Source organism: Neomonachus schauinslandi, chromosome 1 (assembly GCF_002201575.2).
Source record: "Neomonachus schauinslandi chromosome 1, ASM220157v2, whole genome shotgun sequence".
Taxonomy (NCBI): Eukaryota; Metazoa; Chordata; class Mammalia; order Carnivora; family Phocidae; genus Neomonachus; species Neomonachus schauinslandi.
Genome location: NC_058403.1, coordinates 150774416 through 150794217, shown reverse-complemented (window position 1 = coordinate 150794217; position 19802 = coordinate 150774416). Strand labels below are relative to the sequence as shown.

Below are 19802 nucleotides of genomic sequence, written 5' to 3'. Positions count from 1 at the left end.
ATGGTGAGGAGGGGGTGTGGATAGGGCGACTGAATCTGCCTCATGCGTTTGCCTTGGGTACTGGATTTGATCTTGCTTTCCTTACTCGCCTTTCCTGTAAAATTGGCAGAGATGCCAGAGTTGCTTGTGTGAATTTGAATACAAAGGGAGAAATGAAATACCGCAAGAATGATAGGAAGTGCTTCACCGTGCACTGACTTTAGGTTCTGACTTCTTAACCTCGCAGGGCATCACACCTTGTTATTTTAACTTGCGTCTGGGAGAATGTCTGAGCCAGGAGACCTGAATCAGGCAGCAGTGGAGGAGGGCGGGACTGAACAGGAGTCTGCCACCCCGGAGAACGGCATTGTGAAATCTGAGAGTCTGGATGAAGACGAGAAACTGGAACTGCAGGTGAGCTTGGAAACCCTTTCTGTCTGCCCAACTCGCACCACTGTGCTCAGTTCCTCTCTTTCATAAGCAGAATACTTTGAAGGTTTGTTCTCTTTTTTTTTTTCATTTGAGAGTTTGACTAGTAAATGAATAGGAAATCCATAAAGCTACTCCTCTCCTTTCCTAATTATTTATCACTTTTTTTCTGACCAAAAGGTGCTCTAAAATGCCCTTTGAAATGAAAAAAAATAACCAGAGATCGTGTTTAATGACTGAATTTGTGCACAGCATCTCCAGAGTGATTTCCAGGCCACCTCAAGGAGCTTGTGAAGGATTTCTTCCTGAGGCCGCTTTAGGCTAGCTGAGTTTTAAAAATGGATTTGCTATTCCAGGGAAAGCTGAAGTCCCAGTTTATGATAGACAAAGAAAAATCAAAGACCTGAGCTCTGTGGACCTCTGAGGGCAGGCAAAGTTTCAATTCATATTAGCAAACAAACTTAAGCCCTAGAATTCACAGCCAGAGAGAGAGGAAGCGAGACAGAGAAAGAAAAACCCCAAAAAAGGGGGGGGGGGGGGGGTATTGGGGGTGATTGACTGTACTGAAAAGGTGATATGATTAAATACACCATGATTTATGAGAGCAAGAGTATTGGTAGAGGGAAAACAAACTGTACTTGCAAATAGCCTGTATTGATTTTTCTTTGACCCAAACTACAAAAGTGTTAGCTCTTTTTATATACCAGTGAACAAAGGCAGATAACCACATAATGTCCAAAAGCCTTCAAGGTCAGCTTCCCTGACGCCCCTCCCCCCATAGCTGCTGTAAGGAGAAGGAGCTAAAAGTTAAGAGGTCAAAAGTTTGGGGGAGAGAGGGAAGGGGAACCCTCCCCCAGTGGTTATAATATCTTATTGTTACTATTGATTTCTGGACTCTAGTGACAACACTTCTCTCTCTCTCTCTCTCTCTCTCTCTCCCCCTCTCTCTCCTGTGTTGGTTTACTGTCTGTTTGTTTGTTTTACTTTGTTTCTAACATACAGAGGCGGCTGGCAGCTCAGAATCAGGAAAGAAGAAAATCCAAGGTAGGGTTCTGGAGATTACCCACTGACCTGATATCATGGATGTTAGTTGCATATTTCACATTGGGGTTAAACATGTTTGCCACGATTTCAAATGGTCATGTGTGGATCTTGGCTCTACTAGCCCTGTCCCCTTTTAATGGGGTCTTGTTGACACTTCTTGTCTCTCTTTCTAGCTCTGTATGTTTTTCAATTAGAGCATTTAGGGTTCCCATAGCCGCAAATGTATGTACCTGATCTTGTTTTCACAGTTGCAGATTTGACAGCGCTTTACAAAATGAGTAGCTGCTTGTTTTGCTTTCATTTTAAATAAAATCTGGGGTAGATGTTTTAGTCTCGCTAGTTGATTTCTCCCTTGAAGTGAGCAGGTGCTGGTGTTTAGGTCCCTTTCCTCATCTTCTTAAACATCTTTTCAATCCCATCTCTCCCTAACTCAGTTTTAGTAGAAATTAATCTCCGTCATCTTTTTCTCCTTACATTTTCACAAAGTGGCAGCAATTCATTTTTTTGTATGTTTCCAGTGTGGATGGGCACAGTTTTCTAAAAGTGCCCCTTAAATCCATGTATTCACATTCTCCTCCCCTGCATCCCCACCAACACAGGGCTCTGAATCTTGAAGCCAGTGTAGACAGACAGCACTGAGCAGCCAATTTGAAGCTCGGTTTTAGAAATCTGGTTTGGGAATGTCCTGGGAAGGTAGAGAGGAGTTGACAGCCAGAGAATGTTTTCTGTTTGTTGTCTTTATTTTCCTTGCCTTGCCTTTTCTTTCCCCTCCCCAGTCAGGAGCAGGAAAAGGTAAACTGACTCGCAGTCTTGCTGTCTGTGAAGAATCCTCAGCCAGGCCAGGAGGTGAAAGTCTTCAGGATCAGGTATACCCCCTGTCATTTTCATTAACTGCATGGATGGGATCTGTCTTTGTGTGCATGAATAGAAATCTGGTATTACACAGTGTTTTGGGGGAGAAAAAAAATAAGCAAAGAAAGACGTAGTTTCTGGTTTCATCCCCTGCTTATGAGACATTCTAAACTAGCTTAACAGTTTGTCACAGAGTATTACGTTTGTTTTTTTCCAGACTCTCTGAAAACTGCAAATGGAAAGGAATTCAAAAGAATTTAGATAAAAAATTAAAAAGTAAGCACAGTAGTGCTGCATTTCCTCACAGGCTCTCTCTTGATAAGACTGAACCAAATATAGTCCTAAGTATCCTGTCTCCTTCCTTATTGGAGATTCTTACCTCTCACTTCCCCAAAATACACTTGCCTATAAGAAACACAACTCTTGGCTCTTAACGAAACTTTGGAAATAGTGAATAAGGTGCATTGAGCTTTGCAGACATATTTTTACGGCCTTTGGTAGAGATGCTGAATACTGAAAAAAATTGTCCAGAAATGAATCTGAGGTGATGGTGAATTTCATATTATTAAATTTATATGAATTTAATATTATTATATATCACTGTGGATCTTTCCACTTATTTTTGCTCCTTACAGGAAGACTATTAGGGTCTGAAAATTCGAATTCTGACAAAACCCTCCCGTGACCAAATGGGGACTTCATATTGTATTTATTTTTGTTTGCCTTTTAGGCATCATATTAGCTTTTATAAAAATAGTTTAGCAGCTGAAATTTTCCTTATTTTATCAGAGGCTGAGATAAGTCGAGACAAAAGTAAAATGATTTATCTGAACCCAGGGGAGAGAAAATTGATTAAGATATCATTATTTTTGTTTGGGCTTGTTTGCTTTCCTCTTTTTACTTTAATTGAAATACTCTAAATTCTCCTCATGGATACAGAGAGCATTAAGAGCACTTTCTTTAAAAGGACCAAAAATAAATACCTTATAGATTTTGTCCTAAGAGTATTTTTTTTCCCCTAGCCTCATTTTCTTATCGTGCCACTCATGTCGTAAGGCATGGACAGGCTATCTTTCTCTAGCCATCACTATGTTTCATACACAAGCTTTATTTTACTTGGGCTCTGAGAAATGTGTGGCTTTCTTCAGCATTTTATTTGTGCTTCTATTTTTAATGGAGACTGAAAAGGGAGACTAATGCAACTATCACGGCTTGTATTATTAAATGTTGATTGATGGCTTATAATATACTGCACACGATATATGTTAACTCCGCGGAATGACAGACTCTGGGAGAAGTCATGCACCAGTTGTCCCCCACTCCTAATACCAGGCAGAGGAGGACAGCCTTCATAGACTTAATCTGCTTTTCATCCCATTTGACAAGGTACCAGGAGGAAATTTTTTAAGAGATCATCTGTATCATAGTGCTCGTCCTGGACCTAAGTCTAGTTTCTCCATACAATTGTGCAGAGAAGTAAGATGCAATCGGTGCTTTGTTCCTGCTGGTTTCAAGCTCAGTGACCAAGACTAGCCGTGTAGGAGAGAATTAGAACTTGTGCACCTCTCTTTGGGCTGGCTGAGGGGTGGTGGGAGCAGGCGTCCGATAGAAAATACCCAGACACACATATTAGCAAGTGGGCATGTGACTTGTTAGAGAATAAAGAAGCAGACCTTTGAGCTTATATGCAATGCCTTCATTAGGTACCACCGGCACTTACAAAATGTGGGAACTGAATCCCAGAGAACCCTGGCAGAAGTATACAGTATATGGATTGTATTGCTTCCCTAATATTTGTATATTCACAGTATTTGAAAACTGCCTTCATTTTCCTGTGTGGGAAAAACTCTTGCTACCTGTATTACTTGATCTCAGACCCATAGCTGATGGTTCAGTCTGTCCTTCAGTTAAAGGAGTTTTGCTTTTCTAATGTTATACTATTTACCTATCAGTGTATTACTGTGACTTGAATCATTCTTTTATTGTTGTTGGATATAAACTTATCCTGTACCAATGTATTTATTAACACTTGTATTTTATTATTGAGCATATCAATAAAAATATTAAAAAATAACAGATTGTTTTTTACCAACTCTATAGCACTTTTGTGTGTTCTTTCAACACCATAATGTATATTTATGTATAGAAAAGATAGGTATTTTTCTGAGAATACTATCTGTCCACACATGGCGTGAGTTTGTACTTTTTTTTTTTTTTTTTCTGGTGGAGGATGTCTTTTAGCCTCTGCCCGTTTTTATGCTTCCTAGCCTCTTAGATTGTAGATTCAAATTGACAGAGGCTGGGTGATGTAAGAGGTTTTGAAGAAGCAATGAGACCAGTCCGATGGCCTGGTGCCCTCAGTTTCCCCTCCTGATCAACTATTGAATTGATTCTTCCCCACCCCCAACTGTATTCTCTGAACCAGAAATGTTGCAGCTGTCTCCTTAGCAAGCAGAAGCAAATCAAAACCTTACAATCTGCCCGAACCTTTGCAGACTAAAGGCATTTCTGTCCCATATCACATGACAATAGAACCCATAATCAAGTTACACTCAGTTTTACATATTTTGCGTAAGTCTATCCCCAGGATAAACACGTGCATGTCAGGAAATCTGGCTAGGATAAAAATCTATCATGAGAACATGTTTTATTTTATCCTCTCTATCATATGTCTTTTCAGCCCTGGTGCCTTTTTATTCCAGCCAGGAGTTCACAGTGGAACCCCTCCTAAAAAGCAAACTTGATTTCGGGGGTCTTGTTTTATGCTTGTTAGATTAGCCAGGTTTACCAAGAACCCTAGGAATCCTAGGATGACCATATTTTGAGGAGGTTCAGGCATTGCTTTAGTCACATGTATAGGAACATTAGTTTCGTTTTTAGTGAGAAACACTATTAGTCATTGGGAATTTTTTTTTTTTTTACATCATGAATTTTAATGTCACTAGTAGAAAAAAGCTTTCCCATCAAATGATCTCTTACATAAGAGAAAGCAGACTTAATGTTGGTTAATTTGTCATAGTTTTAATCATAGCATAGGTTTTTCATGAAACTTCTTAAAAAATATGATTTGGCTCATTCTTCTTCAAAACAGTGAAGATACTATCAACCACATGGCTGATATGTGAGTTAAAACAACCTGTCTCCAGTGCAAAATAAATAAATATAAAAACGGATCCAGTCCCAATACAGTAAAGGGTCAGTACTGTGCCAAAGCATCAGTTCAAGAGAATTTTACATTTTGGAAAGAATTGACTGATAAAAAATTAAAATAATATTAAATATTTATATTTAATTGATGGGAAATATAGTTCTGCTTTCTAAAAGGCGATGCTGATTCTGACCATACATTATGATGACTTATTAATGGAGTTTATAAACAAGGTGTGATAATCATCCATACCTGGGATTCCTGCATTTAGATAGCTTGGTTTTTCTTAATAGTAGAAATCATTGTTGATGTGGTTCTAAAACAGACTTTTTATTGTAAATTGGCTATTAAGGCCTTTATGTCTGTTCTATCTGTAATTACGATTCGTAATACCTGTCTGTCTATGTTTGTGCAGATTTCTCCTTATAAGGAATTATAGAAAAGAACTCAGAAGGCTTTTTTTTTTTTCTTTTTTTGAGACATGGCAGTGGCTGTGACGCAAGCTTACTGATAAGGAAATGTTTCCTAAGTGTTTAAAAATAAACCTGTAGGGAAAATAAGAGGTATGATCTAGGGGAAGTAACTTGCTTAATGTTAATATTCATGAGGCCAAGTGTTAGTACTAGATGTTTCTCATGACCTCCCATTGACTTCTGAAGTTTAATTCACCTTAAAGGGCAATTATTTCTCTGACAGGTTTAATTTTTTTTTTACCATTTCAGAAAAAAAAAAAAAAATCTGCTCCTGGCTTTCATTTTCCTGTACTTAATAACCTCTATGCAAAATGGAAACCAGACAGAGATTCTTAAATCTGGCCCTAAATTATTATATTTTTTCCCCAACAGGAATCAATTCATTTACAGCTTTCCAGTTTTCCCAGCCTGCAAGAGGATGATAAATCTAGGAAAGATGACTCAGAAAGAGAAAAAGAAAAGGATAAAAACAAAGATAAAACCTCTGAAAAACCCAAGATCAGAATGTTATCAAAAGGTGAATGTGAACATGTTTCCTTAACTTACTGAATTTGGACAGATAAATAGTCACAGAGTACATCCTAGATTTACACACGTATTCACCTGCCACCAACGTCTGCATATACTTCTATATGTGTACATGTGTGTGTGTGTAAAAGATGTGAACTCTATTTCCTTTCTGTTCATGGTGTCATTTTTTGTGTATCCAGAAAGGTTAATTTTAGGATCACTTATCTCTTTGGATTTTCATTTGGGTCTTCTGTTTTCGATGATAAGTTTGTACAAATGACTGAGTATAAATCTGCTCTTAATTCAGGTTTATTAATCCAATTAACTTGGGCTGATGAACAGTAATGATACCCAGTTCTATATCTCAACTTCCATGTTTATCTTAAAAGACAGACAATAGATTAACAATTCACAGCAGGTAAGTGATGTCGTCCCCAAAGCACAGACGTATATACATCAATGTCTATGGACTACGTGATTAACATTGTATCTGCCACAAATGGATTTGGTCTCTGCAACCCACATAACCGCCACATCTACTCCAATAGTAAAAAAAAAAGCTACACCTTCTAAAACCCCAAGCCCATAGTCCAGACTTTTCAAATTGTGGCCATACATACAACTGTACAAAAATAAAACCAAAAAAAGGAAACAAAAGTTAAAATAAAACTAAGTTAAGTTGAAATGAAGAATACCGTGAATAAATAGCTTTGCAGTAGACATTTTTTTTTTTAAATAACCGAGAAAGAACAGGGCATCCAATCAGCTGAGGAATGATGACTGCTTATATTATGCCCTGTAACAATGTATCTGCTTATAATGATTATCTCTGCTACTGAATGTCTAAAACACAAGGTGTGACAGGAGTAAAGAAGTGCAGGTTCCTAAGATGACTTTAGAAATTAAGCTTTAGCCAGCATCAGAAGATTTGAAAGATTTGGAAATGTTTAGTGCCCTCCTGTGTTTTGTACTGATGAATATTTAGACGGTCTCTTCACAGAACTTTCATTTTTGCCTTCTCTGTTTGAAGAGAAAAAGGGTTCCCTGGAATCTGAAACTCTTGAGAACTCTCTCTGTGGGTTGGTAGTAACTGTCATGTGGAGGCCCTGGCCTTGCTGATTGACGGCAAGGCATGAACACGTGACATTTCACCCCACCCACCTCCTGCCCGACTATGCCCGCATCCCCTCCTGTGACAGCCGGATCTTTCCACACTCAGGATCTACTGGGTTCCTCCGTCTCGAATCTGGTTTTCATTCTGGTGTTACGCTGCCAATTTGCTAGTTTTGAAACATGTACCTTCACACCAATAGCTTCACCTAAAATTTACCCAGCAGGAGGGAAACCTTTTCCGCCCTCCCCTCCCCATCAGCATTCCTGACAATTTCCTCCTGCTATTTGTTTCAGATTGCAGCCAAGAATACACGGATTCTACTGGCATAGACTTACATGAGTTTCTGATTAACACATTAAAGAATAATTCCAGGTAAATTATTAAATAAACCTCTTATTTTTTAAAAGAGTAAAGTAGAATATTGTGAAGTCATGAGTCCAAGCATTTCTAAGTAGAGTTGTAAAATGCAGGCACCTTTTCTAATGTCCTAAGCTATCTCTTATATTTTCTCTTTTCTGTTTGCATGTTTACTATGTATAGATAGTTTTAATTCCTGGGTAGTTACTCAATGAGTAAATTATAGTTTACAAGTTCTGCTTTCCTGGTCACAAAGAGATACTGATTAAGGGGAAAAGATAGAGAATGAAAGTCAATGTTAAATAAACCGATTATGCTCTACTGCAGTTCTATAACTATTTACTTGGGCTTTGCTTTGCTCCAGTTTCCTATTAATTTAAAATATACAATGTATTTGATGTGTCTTATGGGCTTAACACCTTACGTGTCTTAATTAACATTAAAACTGCAGAAGTTTCAATATTACAAAATACTTAACAAATGAGATGAGAAATATCTTCAGTAGGATGAAACCACATGCATATGGACAGCATATTCTAGAGAAGAGTTAGGTAAAGATTTATAGTCACATCAACTTAACCAGTCTTTTTCAGACATGCAAATGAACTTTTTAGGTCTTTGGGAATGGCAAGTGCCTCAAACCTTTTCATTTTAACATTTATTTTGCAGGGACAGGATGATACTCTTGAAAATGGAGCAGGAAATTATTGATTTCATTGGTGACAACAAGTATGTTATATTGCAGTGCTGATTAATTTATATGATGTGCTTAGTTTGGTATTTGGGTTTAATTATTCATTCTGGAAAGATTGAGGGATAGATAAAACATTATTTAATATGTTTGCCGATTTGTTAAATGGAGACGCTATTAGGATTAGAAGCTATATATTGATGGGAATTGTTGCTTGGACCACGTGTGCTTCTGCTTGTTAAATTCCTGACAAAATGGCTATAAACAGGGGGCTGCTGATTCGCATAGAGTAGCTGTGACAAGAAGCAACCCTTTTCATTTTTATTATCGTTTTTTAATGGGCTCCAGATGGCTGCAGTTGGTTATGCCTGGTCATAACTGTGCTGCTTTCAGTGTAAACCGTGTAATGACACATCTCCAGATAGGCATCTGCAGTCACATACTATGTCATATCATTTGTCCCAAGCCTGGCTCCGTTCATGAGGTATCATGGACCAAAATAGAATACTTTCCAAAAGACATTAAGTTCTCTTTGCTGCGAGAAATGTGCAACTATGAAACAAAGATACTTAGTGTAGCTTAATCAATAAATCCATAATAAATGGAAAATTGTCTGGAAATGAGGACATGAAGTGTGATGCCAGAGATGAAATAAGCTGTGTGCTTTGGATGAAAAATGAATGGTTTTGTGTGCGTACTTATAGAATGTCCTATAGGCCAGAAACACAAATGTTGATCCCACTGTTTCTTGGATTCCTTTCCAGCAATCATTATAAAAAGTTCCCTCAGATGTCATCCTATCAGAGGATGCTTGTCCATCGGGTGGCAGCTTACTTTGGGTTGGATCACAATGTGGATCAAACAGGGAAATCTGTTATCATCAACAAGACCAGCAACACAAGAATGTAAGCCCATCACTGTATTTATTTAGCATTTTCTTTTTCTCTTATGGATTCATTTATAAGAGCATGATATAAAATTCAAAGTACATGACATTTAAAATGTGCAGTGTTATTTATCTCTTGCACTTAGCAGCGGTGTGTGGCATTTATCTGCAGAAGATTATCTGAGGACCGGGAAAGTTTATAAAATCTGGGCAGTAAAGTGGGTTTATTCCCAGAATTTTACATAGCTCCTAAAACATAATTGTCTTTCTTCCATCAATACTCCATGTGATTACAGAAAAAAGCATGGGACATTTTATGTCAAAGTATAACTCAAATTCAAAAAACAGACATTTTAAAACAGCAATGACATATGCAGGATAATTGTCCTTTTCTTTCCTTTTCTGGTTTGTAGACCTCTGTCTTATTATGGTTTCTAGAGTAACAAAAAGTTCTGCACCCAGAGAGGGAAATCCTGCACCTTAAGTCCCATTTTTTTACTTACTAGCTGTGTGACTTGAAACAAGTCAGTTAAAATCTGTCATCTCGTTTTTTTTTCCACCTGTAAAAGGAGAATTATCTAAGTTCTAGCTTTAAAAGGAAGGTGTTTTATTTGTTTTTGCTCCTTAAAATAATTGTTTGCTTCTATCTTAATATCTTTTCACGTCCTGTTGAGTCACCAAAAGCATAGGATGAGTAGTCATTTGCTTTGGAAATTTGGACCTGGCTCTCTTAAAGACATGTATGTTTTGAGCACAGTGCAAAGCCACTTTTATAGCAAATATATGTTAAACTGAAAAACTGTCCCTATGCAAAGCATTCTCTTAAAACATTTGTGCACTGTAATTTCTTTTTTCACAGTGTGCCTTGTCAATTGTGTGAATTGCATGGATTTTAGGGAGCTAGCGAAGGGAGCGTTCATGTCTAGCAGAGTGGTGTGTTTCAAACACTCTATTTTCTGCTCACCCGAGGCTGGACAAGTAGGGCTAGAGATGAGGCTCTTTCTCTCCTCAAGGCTCAGTCTGTGTTCAGCAGAACGAGAGTGAAGGTCATAGTGGAGAGAACACAAACTGAGAGATCTCGGATGGAGCTGGGCTATTATCTCAGAGACAACGAGCTCTTCGCTTCTCTGGGCTTCCAATTACTTATTTATCTGCAGGAGAGTTTGAAGTGGATGGTATTTAAGGGCCCTCAAAGCTTCGGAATTATTGGGTCCTATGGTTGCGTTCTACTGTGCTGGCAAAATACATTTTAAAATTTATCAGCTTTCCACTTTGTCTGATTGCTGGCACATGCACCTCCTTTTTCAACTGTCACAGGAATGAAAGATCACTGTCCTTTAAACATTTATACGTCCCCTCTCCATCAAGCATTCCTCATTGTTGCTGTTGTTGGTTTTCATTCTCCATTCTGGTTTCTTTTATGACTTTCAGATACTGTAAGTGCAGGGACACACTGGTTGCACAATAGGCCAGCAATGGACAATTTTTTTCATTTGTTTTTCTCCTCTTTTTCTCTTTAGGTCATAACAGACATAGAAAAACCCATAGATCAAGCCTGTTGTTTGATACAGGCTCAACTAGCAGAGATAGTGCATTGATTTTTAATTCACATTGATTTTGCAATCACATGGTCATGATATTAGGGTACATGTTTGATACCTGTTTCTGGGTAGAGTGGTTTTTGAGAAAATTAAGCACCATGTAAAGACTCTCAGTAAACTTTGAGTGATGGTTCTAAACTTGCAATGTCCAGGATGGTAGCTACTAGCTACACACAGCTATTTACATTTCGATTTAAATTAGTTCAAATTAAATAAGATTTAAGCTTCGAAATTCAGTTCCTTGGTCAGGCTAGCCACATTTCAAGTGCTCATATGAGACAGAACATACATGGAATATTGCCATGATTTCAGAAAGTTCTGTTGAGCAGCTCTTGTCTGAACTTGTGTGATTCTTACAAGTTTCCAAATACCACTGGATATAATCTGTCCCTTAAAACTTTCATTTTCTGGCTAATAAGTATCATATTATCATTTTATTAGACTTCACTTCCAGAAGAACACTAGTTTGTTTTGTTTTGTTTTGTTTCTCCCCCAAATAGCCAATTTTGAATAGACGCCTCCGGTTTATGCCTTCCGGAAGAGCAAAAGAGGACACGTGCAGAGAACACTTCCAGTGTAGTTGCTACGATGGAAGGGCCTGGACTGGCTCGGTCTCTACCCCGTGCCTGTCCTTGCACACACCCTCTAGCCCTGCTCTGTGAGTCAGTCTGTGCCTAAACAAAAAAGGCAAATGACTGTAAAGCATGGACTTTTAAGGCATTTCCTGACGAGCTGAGCTTACTAATGTTCAACCCAGAGCTGTCAAGTCGTGCTGTTCTATTCCAGCCACCTTTCCAACCGTCCTCTATTTGAGTGGCTGTTGTCTGGGGAAGGGGGCGAGGGGGTGCTGATATCTTTCAGAACAAGAGAAAGGGATGAATTAAATGTCATTTGTCAAATAGTAATAAGTCACCCCCTCAGAATGAGAATCACTGTTGGCAAAGAATCAGCATTAGCAAAGAAGCATTGTTGTTCTGTAGAAAGTTGTGTGTTTAAAAGTTTAAATGGAACATTCTGTTCAGAGCATTTTGTTTAAGTGTTGGGTGTCTTGATTTTCTTTGGTCTTCCAAAAACTTCAAGAGTTGCTCTCTCAAGGCAAATGGCATGTGATGGTCGTGGGGACCACAGTAAAAGATATATTATAATAGATATATTATTGGATGGAAATGTTTCCATTTATATTAAGGAGGGAGGAAGAGATGGAAATTCCTCAGATGACTCCTTGTGGATTTTGTGTTTTGGGAATACCTTTGCAGGGGATACAGTTTGATGCTACTTTAGTGCAAATACATGAAGGTGCATATTTTAAATGGCACCGTAGCTTGGGAGAAATGTTGAAAAGTGCAGATGGAGGACACAAAAATGAACTAAAGGGCTGACAGAGAGAAAGCATGTTTTAATATAATTTTTAATTTTTCTTCTTCAAATCCTCTGACGTGGATGCCTTTCAGCAACAAAATGGCTGGAATTTATTTCCCAGAATCCTTGCTTTTCTAGATTATAAGCAGTTCAAGTAATTATACAATGTGGCTTGAGAATATTAAGTTTTGCCCAGAGAGAGAATAGTTTCACATGAGGTTCAAAACATTTACTCATGACAGTACACTGTGAGGATTATATTTTTGTGTGTATGTACTTTACTTTCCTCTAGTATCTTCTGTAATATCCTGAGATAAAATATATCTGTCTTTCATGATGGAAAAAATTTGTCTGAGGACTGACTTTTCAGTTATTTAAGTGATATAAGAGCATTACCTACTTATTATTCATTGCATTGGATACTTTACCTCTTATTTCATGTATATTATTCCATTTAATCCTGAAAACATATTTACAACCTAAGTAATTAGAGCCTTATTTTACAGAAGCAGAAAACGAGGCACACACTCAGGTTCAATTTTGGGCCTACAGAGAAGCAATGATTAGCATGGCTGGGATCCAAGTCAGTTTGTTAAATGCTAAGAACAATTTTCTTAAATAATCTAACTCTCTTAGAGCAAAAACACCCAGAACATCTTAGGCAAAATCCTCAACAAGATTCCCTGGATTGGTGGGGAATTCCACCTCTTTGAAGTCTTTTTGCTATCTGATAAGAAACAATGAACGGGCCCCGGGGGAAGGGGAGATATTTTTGAAGATGAACTCAGTGGTATCAGTAAATAACGTATACTTCCCACAATTTGATAGTTCTTCTTACATTCTCTGTGTTTATCACTACTGCAAGACGTGGTATTTGGTTGGGGGATGATATTGATTCAATTTCAACCTCGCTTTACTCTACTTCCATCTTTTTCCCCCCTAAAAATGAAAAAAGCTATACTTAACAATAATATCAGTGTAGGAGGTAAACCTACCTATTGTATTATTATGAAATTACTGCTTCAGGCAACCTAATTGTCTAAATCCATGGTTTCATGCCAGAGCCACAAGAGCGTGGGGTGGGGTTGAAGGATACAGTAGTCCAGAGAGAGTAGGAAATGCCAGCCATGCTCATGTGGGAGACATTCAAGAAAGTGCCTTCCTCTGAGCAAACCTGGGTACTTCAGAGTGTTGACAAGGAAGTCACCTGACCCTCCAGCACCGCTGGAGCTAGCCGGGGTAAGAACAGGTGAGTATGTGTCACCTGGAGCCTCCCAGCACACCTATTGGTTCACAAATTGGGTCTGAGTAGTTGGGGATGCTCCTCATTAAAATTCACTGCCTTTTGTTGAAATGACAAATGGCGTTTTTGAGCTGAGACTCACCCTGGTATGTTCTATCACCTTTAGTTTATCCCTCTTTCCCCCATATGTTGCCAGAAATATGTTTCACTCTGTAGCACTTTTAAGTTTTTTTCTGTTGGGATTCTTTGTTAACTGTCAGATTAGGTGGTAGCACCGAATGAGCCCCTTGGGAATCTGGGTAGGGGGTGTTAAGGTCTGTGTTATTTGGGTACTGCAAGTGATATTTAAAATGTACTTACTCTCTATACCGTTGCTTTTTTTTTTTTTTTTTTTTAGGACTGAGGCTAAAAATATGAACATGATTTTATAAAAAATATTTAAATGCTACAAATATATGTGTCTATTTTTATATGAGAAACTTTTCCCTTCTCTTTGTCTGCCTTTCCGATCGCCACACTGTCTTTTGCTTACTTTTCTAGGTGTTTAGCCCAAAGAAGCCCACTGTTCTTTTATTAGATGATTTTTTTTTTTAACCTCTATCTGCCTTTCTCCATCTTAGAGAAAGGATATATGCTCAGGTTGTATCATTTGGAGGCTTGAAACCATCCCCTTGCATTAATGTTTTCCAAAGGGCCAAGATCAGTCATAGGGAAAGAGAGTCCCATGTGTATCTGAATGTCTTTGCAAATGTCAGAGTAACTGTTTAACTAGTCCCAGATAATTGTCATGTTAGAAGGTTGTCATCTCTTGAATATTTTTTCTTTTGACTTTGGCACCCGCCCACAGTCATTGCCTCAAATCCCCTACTCTCGGTTCAATGCAGAGCATTTCCTTCTGGAAATGACATCTCCACTGGAGGAGAGAGGTCCTTGGCCTCAGAAACCATGAAACGAGAATAGTGACCCAAAGGCAGAGATTTGGGCCTACACCTTAAGAGAACACAATGCCTGGATTCCTGAGAAGTGTGGACCTGGGTAGTGATGACCAGAGTTGGCTTGTTCCTTTGTTGCAGAAAGGATATTTAACTGAGCTAGCTATTTGGTAAATCACAAGAACGATAAGCTTCTCTTTCATGAAGCAGTTGAGCCCAGTTGACTTTGTTGGGAATCCCTGAAGTGATGGCTAAATCTTGCACTATGAGGCAGGACTGTGGGACCTTCCATCCGCCCAGCGACAGACACAGAGAGGAGGGTTAGAGCAGCAATGGACGTCTGTTCTGCTCAGTTTCCAGAAGAGGCTAAGGTTTAAAATGGGAATCATCCATTTTTGACTCTTGAGCATTTCACTCCCTGCAGGTGATCCAGGGCATTTAGACCAAAACAAACAAACTAACTAACTAAAACCCCAAGCTTTCCTTCCCACATGTGTTCTATTTCCTTTTCTTTGGCTGGGCATGTGAATAGCGCCCTCAGTAAACTGAGTAGCATCCCGATACTGCTGCTTGCTTAATGATCCTCTGAAGAAGATTAGACATCAATTTATTTAAGTGCCTCTTGGAAATCTATGAGTGGTTGGTTGGCATCTTGTTATTTCTAAACACGGTAAATTTACTCTGCATTTTTTCATAGGAATAGCCTTGAAAAGCATCTGACTTGAAGCCAAAGATCAGAAACCTAACTAAGAATCACATTGCTCTCAGCAAAGCCATGAAGCTTTATTTACTGAACTGACAACCTAGTCCTTTAATCAATACTCAGGCTCAAAGTAAGACTGATTTGTTAATATTGGTCAAACTCTGTATCATTTCTCACAAATGCTGCATTTTCTTATATTATTATTCTCAAATGCCTCAGAGATCGCATCCTGTAGATGAGATAGGTAAGTCTCAAAAATATATCGTGAGGAGAGAAAGTAAGTTTGTTGTGTTCCTTTCCCCAGTTGAAATTATTTATGGCCCTTGGAGTGTTGCATGGATGATTTACCCCTTAATTGTGGAAATGAAACATGCATGCTCCTTCTATCACATTAGGATCTTTAATGTAGCTTTCTCTTAAAAGGGCTTTCCCATGGAGTGATAATTCTTTTAAATAAATAAATACTCTATTTAGCTCACAATGTTCAAGGTAGATAAAGCTAAACCATTTTACAGGAGCAAAAAGAGATTTGTATCTTGATCTTACTTTGTCAACTCACAGAAGATCCAAGACTGAAATCTGCTGTTTCTGCCTCAGCCATGACCCTTCTCCTCAGGTCAGGGAAACAAGCACTAATGTGAATAGAACCAATACTCTGAAATGATGAAAAAGCAAGAAGGAAACCAAATTCCCTTGGTTTCCTTACAAAATTCTAATTTGCATTTCGTTATTTTTTAAAGTTGAGCAAGGAACTCAATGAAACAATGGTAATATCAAGGTGGATGTTAAAACTGTGATGCCAACAAAATTCCAGAACACACTGGGTTAAAAACTGTCCCGACATATGTTGAAGTAAGACCAAACCCAGTTCCAGGTTCTTAGATGGTGCCAAGTGAAAAGGTTGTCTCATGTTCAGTGTCATGCTTTGAACAAAAGAACTATAGGCTATAAAACATGTCCATCTTCTGTTTATAGTTAAGGAACCAAGATAATTTTCATCAGTACTGTGTGTCTGTGTGTGCATGCCCACACACCTGAGTGTGTGTGTGTGTATATATATGATCTGTGTCATACGGGTTGGGACCGTTGGAGAAGGGTTCATTGTACACACATATACTGCATGCGGTATTATCCCAAATGTGCGATGGTTTTGGAGGAAACGATATTACTAGAACTTGGTGCTTTGCTCGCTGTAGGCAGCAGAATGAGACCCAGTTGCAGAGTTCTCCCTTTCTTGCTTCTAGATCCACCTTTAGGGTTGGCAGTCACTTCAGTCCTTGTGCCTCGGGGAAAGTTTTCAGGCATACTTGAAGATACAGGTCTGGCTGTATCTAATGAAGAGCTGGTCTTCTTGATGTAGTTCTTGTGTCTTGTTGATCTTAAGATTTCTGAGAGTGGAGAGGCCATGAGCATGTTATCACAGCTTTAGGGAAGATAGAATTGGCCATACAGTAGAAAGAGAAGTTGTGTTTTACTGGTCAAAGTTGTCTGGTTTCCATTGAATCGCATACTTAAATGCTAGATTGTAATGATTGGTACCAATCTTCAAACAATAAATTGGGATCTACCTCGGGAAGTGGATGCGTTCCTAATACATTTTACCCCACAGCTATACTCCTTTCAACCTCCCAGCCTTTCTAGATACCACAGCGTTCCCAGGGGAGCGTAGCCCTCACTTCCCACCTGTCTGCCCTTTAAACCAGGAAAATGAAAAAAAAAAAAACCCAGCATTTCCTTACACCTACAAAAAATATTTAGTCATTATCAGTTAAAGCACATTGATCACTCTGGACCTTCTCAGCAAGTAAAATACTATATTTGCATATAAGCTTAAATGGAATGTTTTTATACACAGCATTGTAACATGTAAGCAAAAAGCTTTTCATGCCAAGAAACAATAATCACATTCAGCAGTTTCCAAAGAAAACATTACTTTCAGACAATTGTTACTGCTTCATTTGGAACTCATGAATCAAACCATTATTTGAATATTATAGTGCAGATTGGATTTATCCTAATTAAAATTAACATTAATGTAAATGTCGGTTCAATAGTCGTTGGGGGTACCTTAAGATTTTGACCTCTCAGAAAGACATGAACAATGGTAATGATGGCTTATAACGTCTACTGAGTATTTACTCGTGCCTGGCCTTGGGCTGGACACATAACTTGCATTATCTGGTATCTCCTTGATCCTCCCAAACACTCTCAGATGAGAATTATTATTGCTTTCCGTTTTTACAACAGAATAACCAAACAACATCTCTGTCTTAGGGATGTGAAGTAAATTGCAAAAAGCACACATTTAGTAAGGTGCAGAGCTGAAAAGACACCACAATGCATGTTTTGAAAAGACAAACTTTTGTTGGGCCCACTTATCAGTATTTATATGTGAATTGTTTAAAACTTAGTTTAATTATTATAACTACTGCTATGTTAAATTTAGTATGCTAGTTCACATCCATTTTATATAAAGCTATTGGATTATTCAAATGCATTTTGCTTTGGGGGGAATGGAGCTTTGGTCATTGCGTATATTAATGCTACTGCCTTTTACTGTTCATGTAATATTGAAATGGAAGGATGGAGAACTTAAAGAAAGAAAAGTTCAGTGATAATATAGCCCTTTTTAAAAAAGCTTTTTTTCATTTGTGGAAATTCTCAATTTATAGGTAAACTTGCAGAAACATGCTTGTTTTGTTAGGCTAAGTGTATCCATCTGATGTGTGTGACTCCTTGGTATTGTTAGCAATACCATGCTCAGTACTGTTCAGAAATAGCCAAATTCACAAACACAGAATATAAACTTCTAGGTCTTAATGCATAGGATTTCTTTCTCTTTTTCAAATTTCATAATTTCTCCTTTTTTTCCCCCTCATCCATCTTATCTTTTTTCTGTATCATTATTATTTGAATTCTCCCTTTAAAGAGGAAGAAAAAGACCTTGAGATTAAACACTATCACTTAGTTATTATCATCACAGTATCATTAGTAAATGCAAGTCTCTATGCATCTTGATCAACAAGGATACAGCAATAAAAAGGGTGATTTTTCTGACAAAATGAAACAACTAAATATCCACTTTAGATCATAAAATAATATAGGACATGAAAGAAAATATTCAAAAGATAAGAATATTTTAATTGTCCACAATTCAATGATTATATACAAGCCACTTGTAGGTCGTTGAATTGGTTTCATATATTTCTAAACCTATAGCATTTATTATTTGTTGTTATAAAATGCTATTTTTTATAGTAATCACAAATATATAAAAAGTTAGAAGTAAAAGTTGCCCATTACTCTACCATCCAGAGACAACTACTGTCATTATTCTTATTAGATATTATACTTTCAACATAAATGTGATTATAGTATATCATCTTAGACATCACTTTTCTATGTTGGTAGCCTTGGATATCATTTTATAGAGCTGCATATTACATACGGAGATATTTTAAGCTACTTAATCAGGCCACCTGGATTTCCACTGTTTTCCTGTCTTGAACAATGACACTGTGTATCCATGTGTTACTATTTTATTTGGCTTCATTCTTGGAAATGGAATCCCTTTGTCAAGGTGGACTGACAATTATAAGGCTCTTTTAATGCAAATAGCCTGCTTTCCAGGGTACTGGCACCAATACAAGGAGATGCCTTATAGACCTTTGTTGTTTTGGGCATTCTGCTTAACGTTGTTGTCGCTCATGAATAGCCTTATGTTAAAGGAGGGTCAAGGTCAAGTCCCATGTTAGCTTGCATGTCTCTGTTTATATGTACAGTACAATCGAGACAGAGAAGAATAAAATGATTTTGTCAAAGGTATAGAAAATTGAGAACGTGAATTTGAAAGATGTGAATAAAGGAAGCTGGGTACTTAGCACTGCATATACGGGGTTTGTAAGATGTGGTCTCATTTAAAAGACAATGAAATGGTATAAAATGACCAAATGGTAGGGGATGTTGCAAAATACTTGAAGAAGAATGTAGGACTTTATTTTTTAAATTAAAGACATCAGCTATAAATATTTTAATTGACTTAAAAGTACTAAGGGAACAGTGCTTCTTAGACTCCCCTAAAATGTTCGACTATTAAAATATTTTTGATAGATGTCTTAGACCATCAAAATATTGTATCCTGTTGTGCACAGAAACCTTTCTTTGTTAAGATACTTATGCATATTGATGACTGTCTTTCAGTTATTCGGTATGAAATTCAAAGGCATCCGTTTGAGCCTATCAAAATTCATCTGTGTATATGTGGGGATTAGGCTTAACTATTTGGAAGAAATCTAATAAATTTGGTCTCAAGAAATTGGTGGTGAAAATATTTCTAGACGAAAAAGATTTTTAAAATAATAATGAGTGTTCATTTATTTTAAGCTTCAAGGAGAAAAAAAAAAACCCTAAAATTGTAACAGATTGACTAGAAGACAGAGTTTGAATGTATTACTCAGGGTTTCACTCAGCCACACTGCCTC

At 37.7% G+C, this 19802-nt stretch overlaps 1 protein-coding gene across 15 annotated transcripts in view; it reads left to right on the top strand.

The window, feature by feature from the left end:
• The first annotated feature begins 264 nt into the window (after positions 1 to 264).
• Positions 265 to 19802, top strand: part of ARPP21 (cAMP regulated phosphoprotein 21) — a 110307-nt gene continuing 90769 nt past the window's right edge. For 13 of the 15 annotated variants that reach the window (XM_044916098.1, XM_044916101.1, XM_044916092.1 and 10 more), the window contains exons 1-7: positions 265 to 393; positions 1411 to 1452; positions 2229 to 2318; positions 6298 to 6442; positions 7843 to 7921; positions 8576 to 8635; positions 9362 to 9502. In XM_044916098.1, coding sequence (XP_044772033.1) covers positions 265 to 393; positions 1411 to 1452; positions 2229 to 2318; positions 6298 to 6442; positions 7843 to 7921; positions 8576 to 8635; positions 9362 to 9502 — 686 coding nt within the window. The remainder of the gene's footprint in view (positions 394 to 1410; positions 1453 to 2228; positions 2319 to 6297; positions 6443 to 7842; positions 7922 to 8575; positions 8636 to 9361; positions 9503 to 19802) is intronic. The other 2 variants (XM_044916094.1, XM_044916087.1) reach the window with 2 other exon arrangements.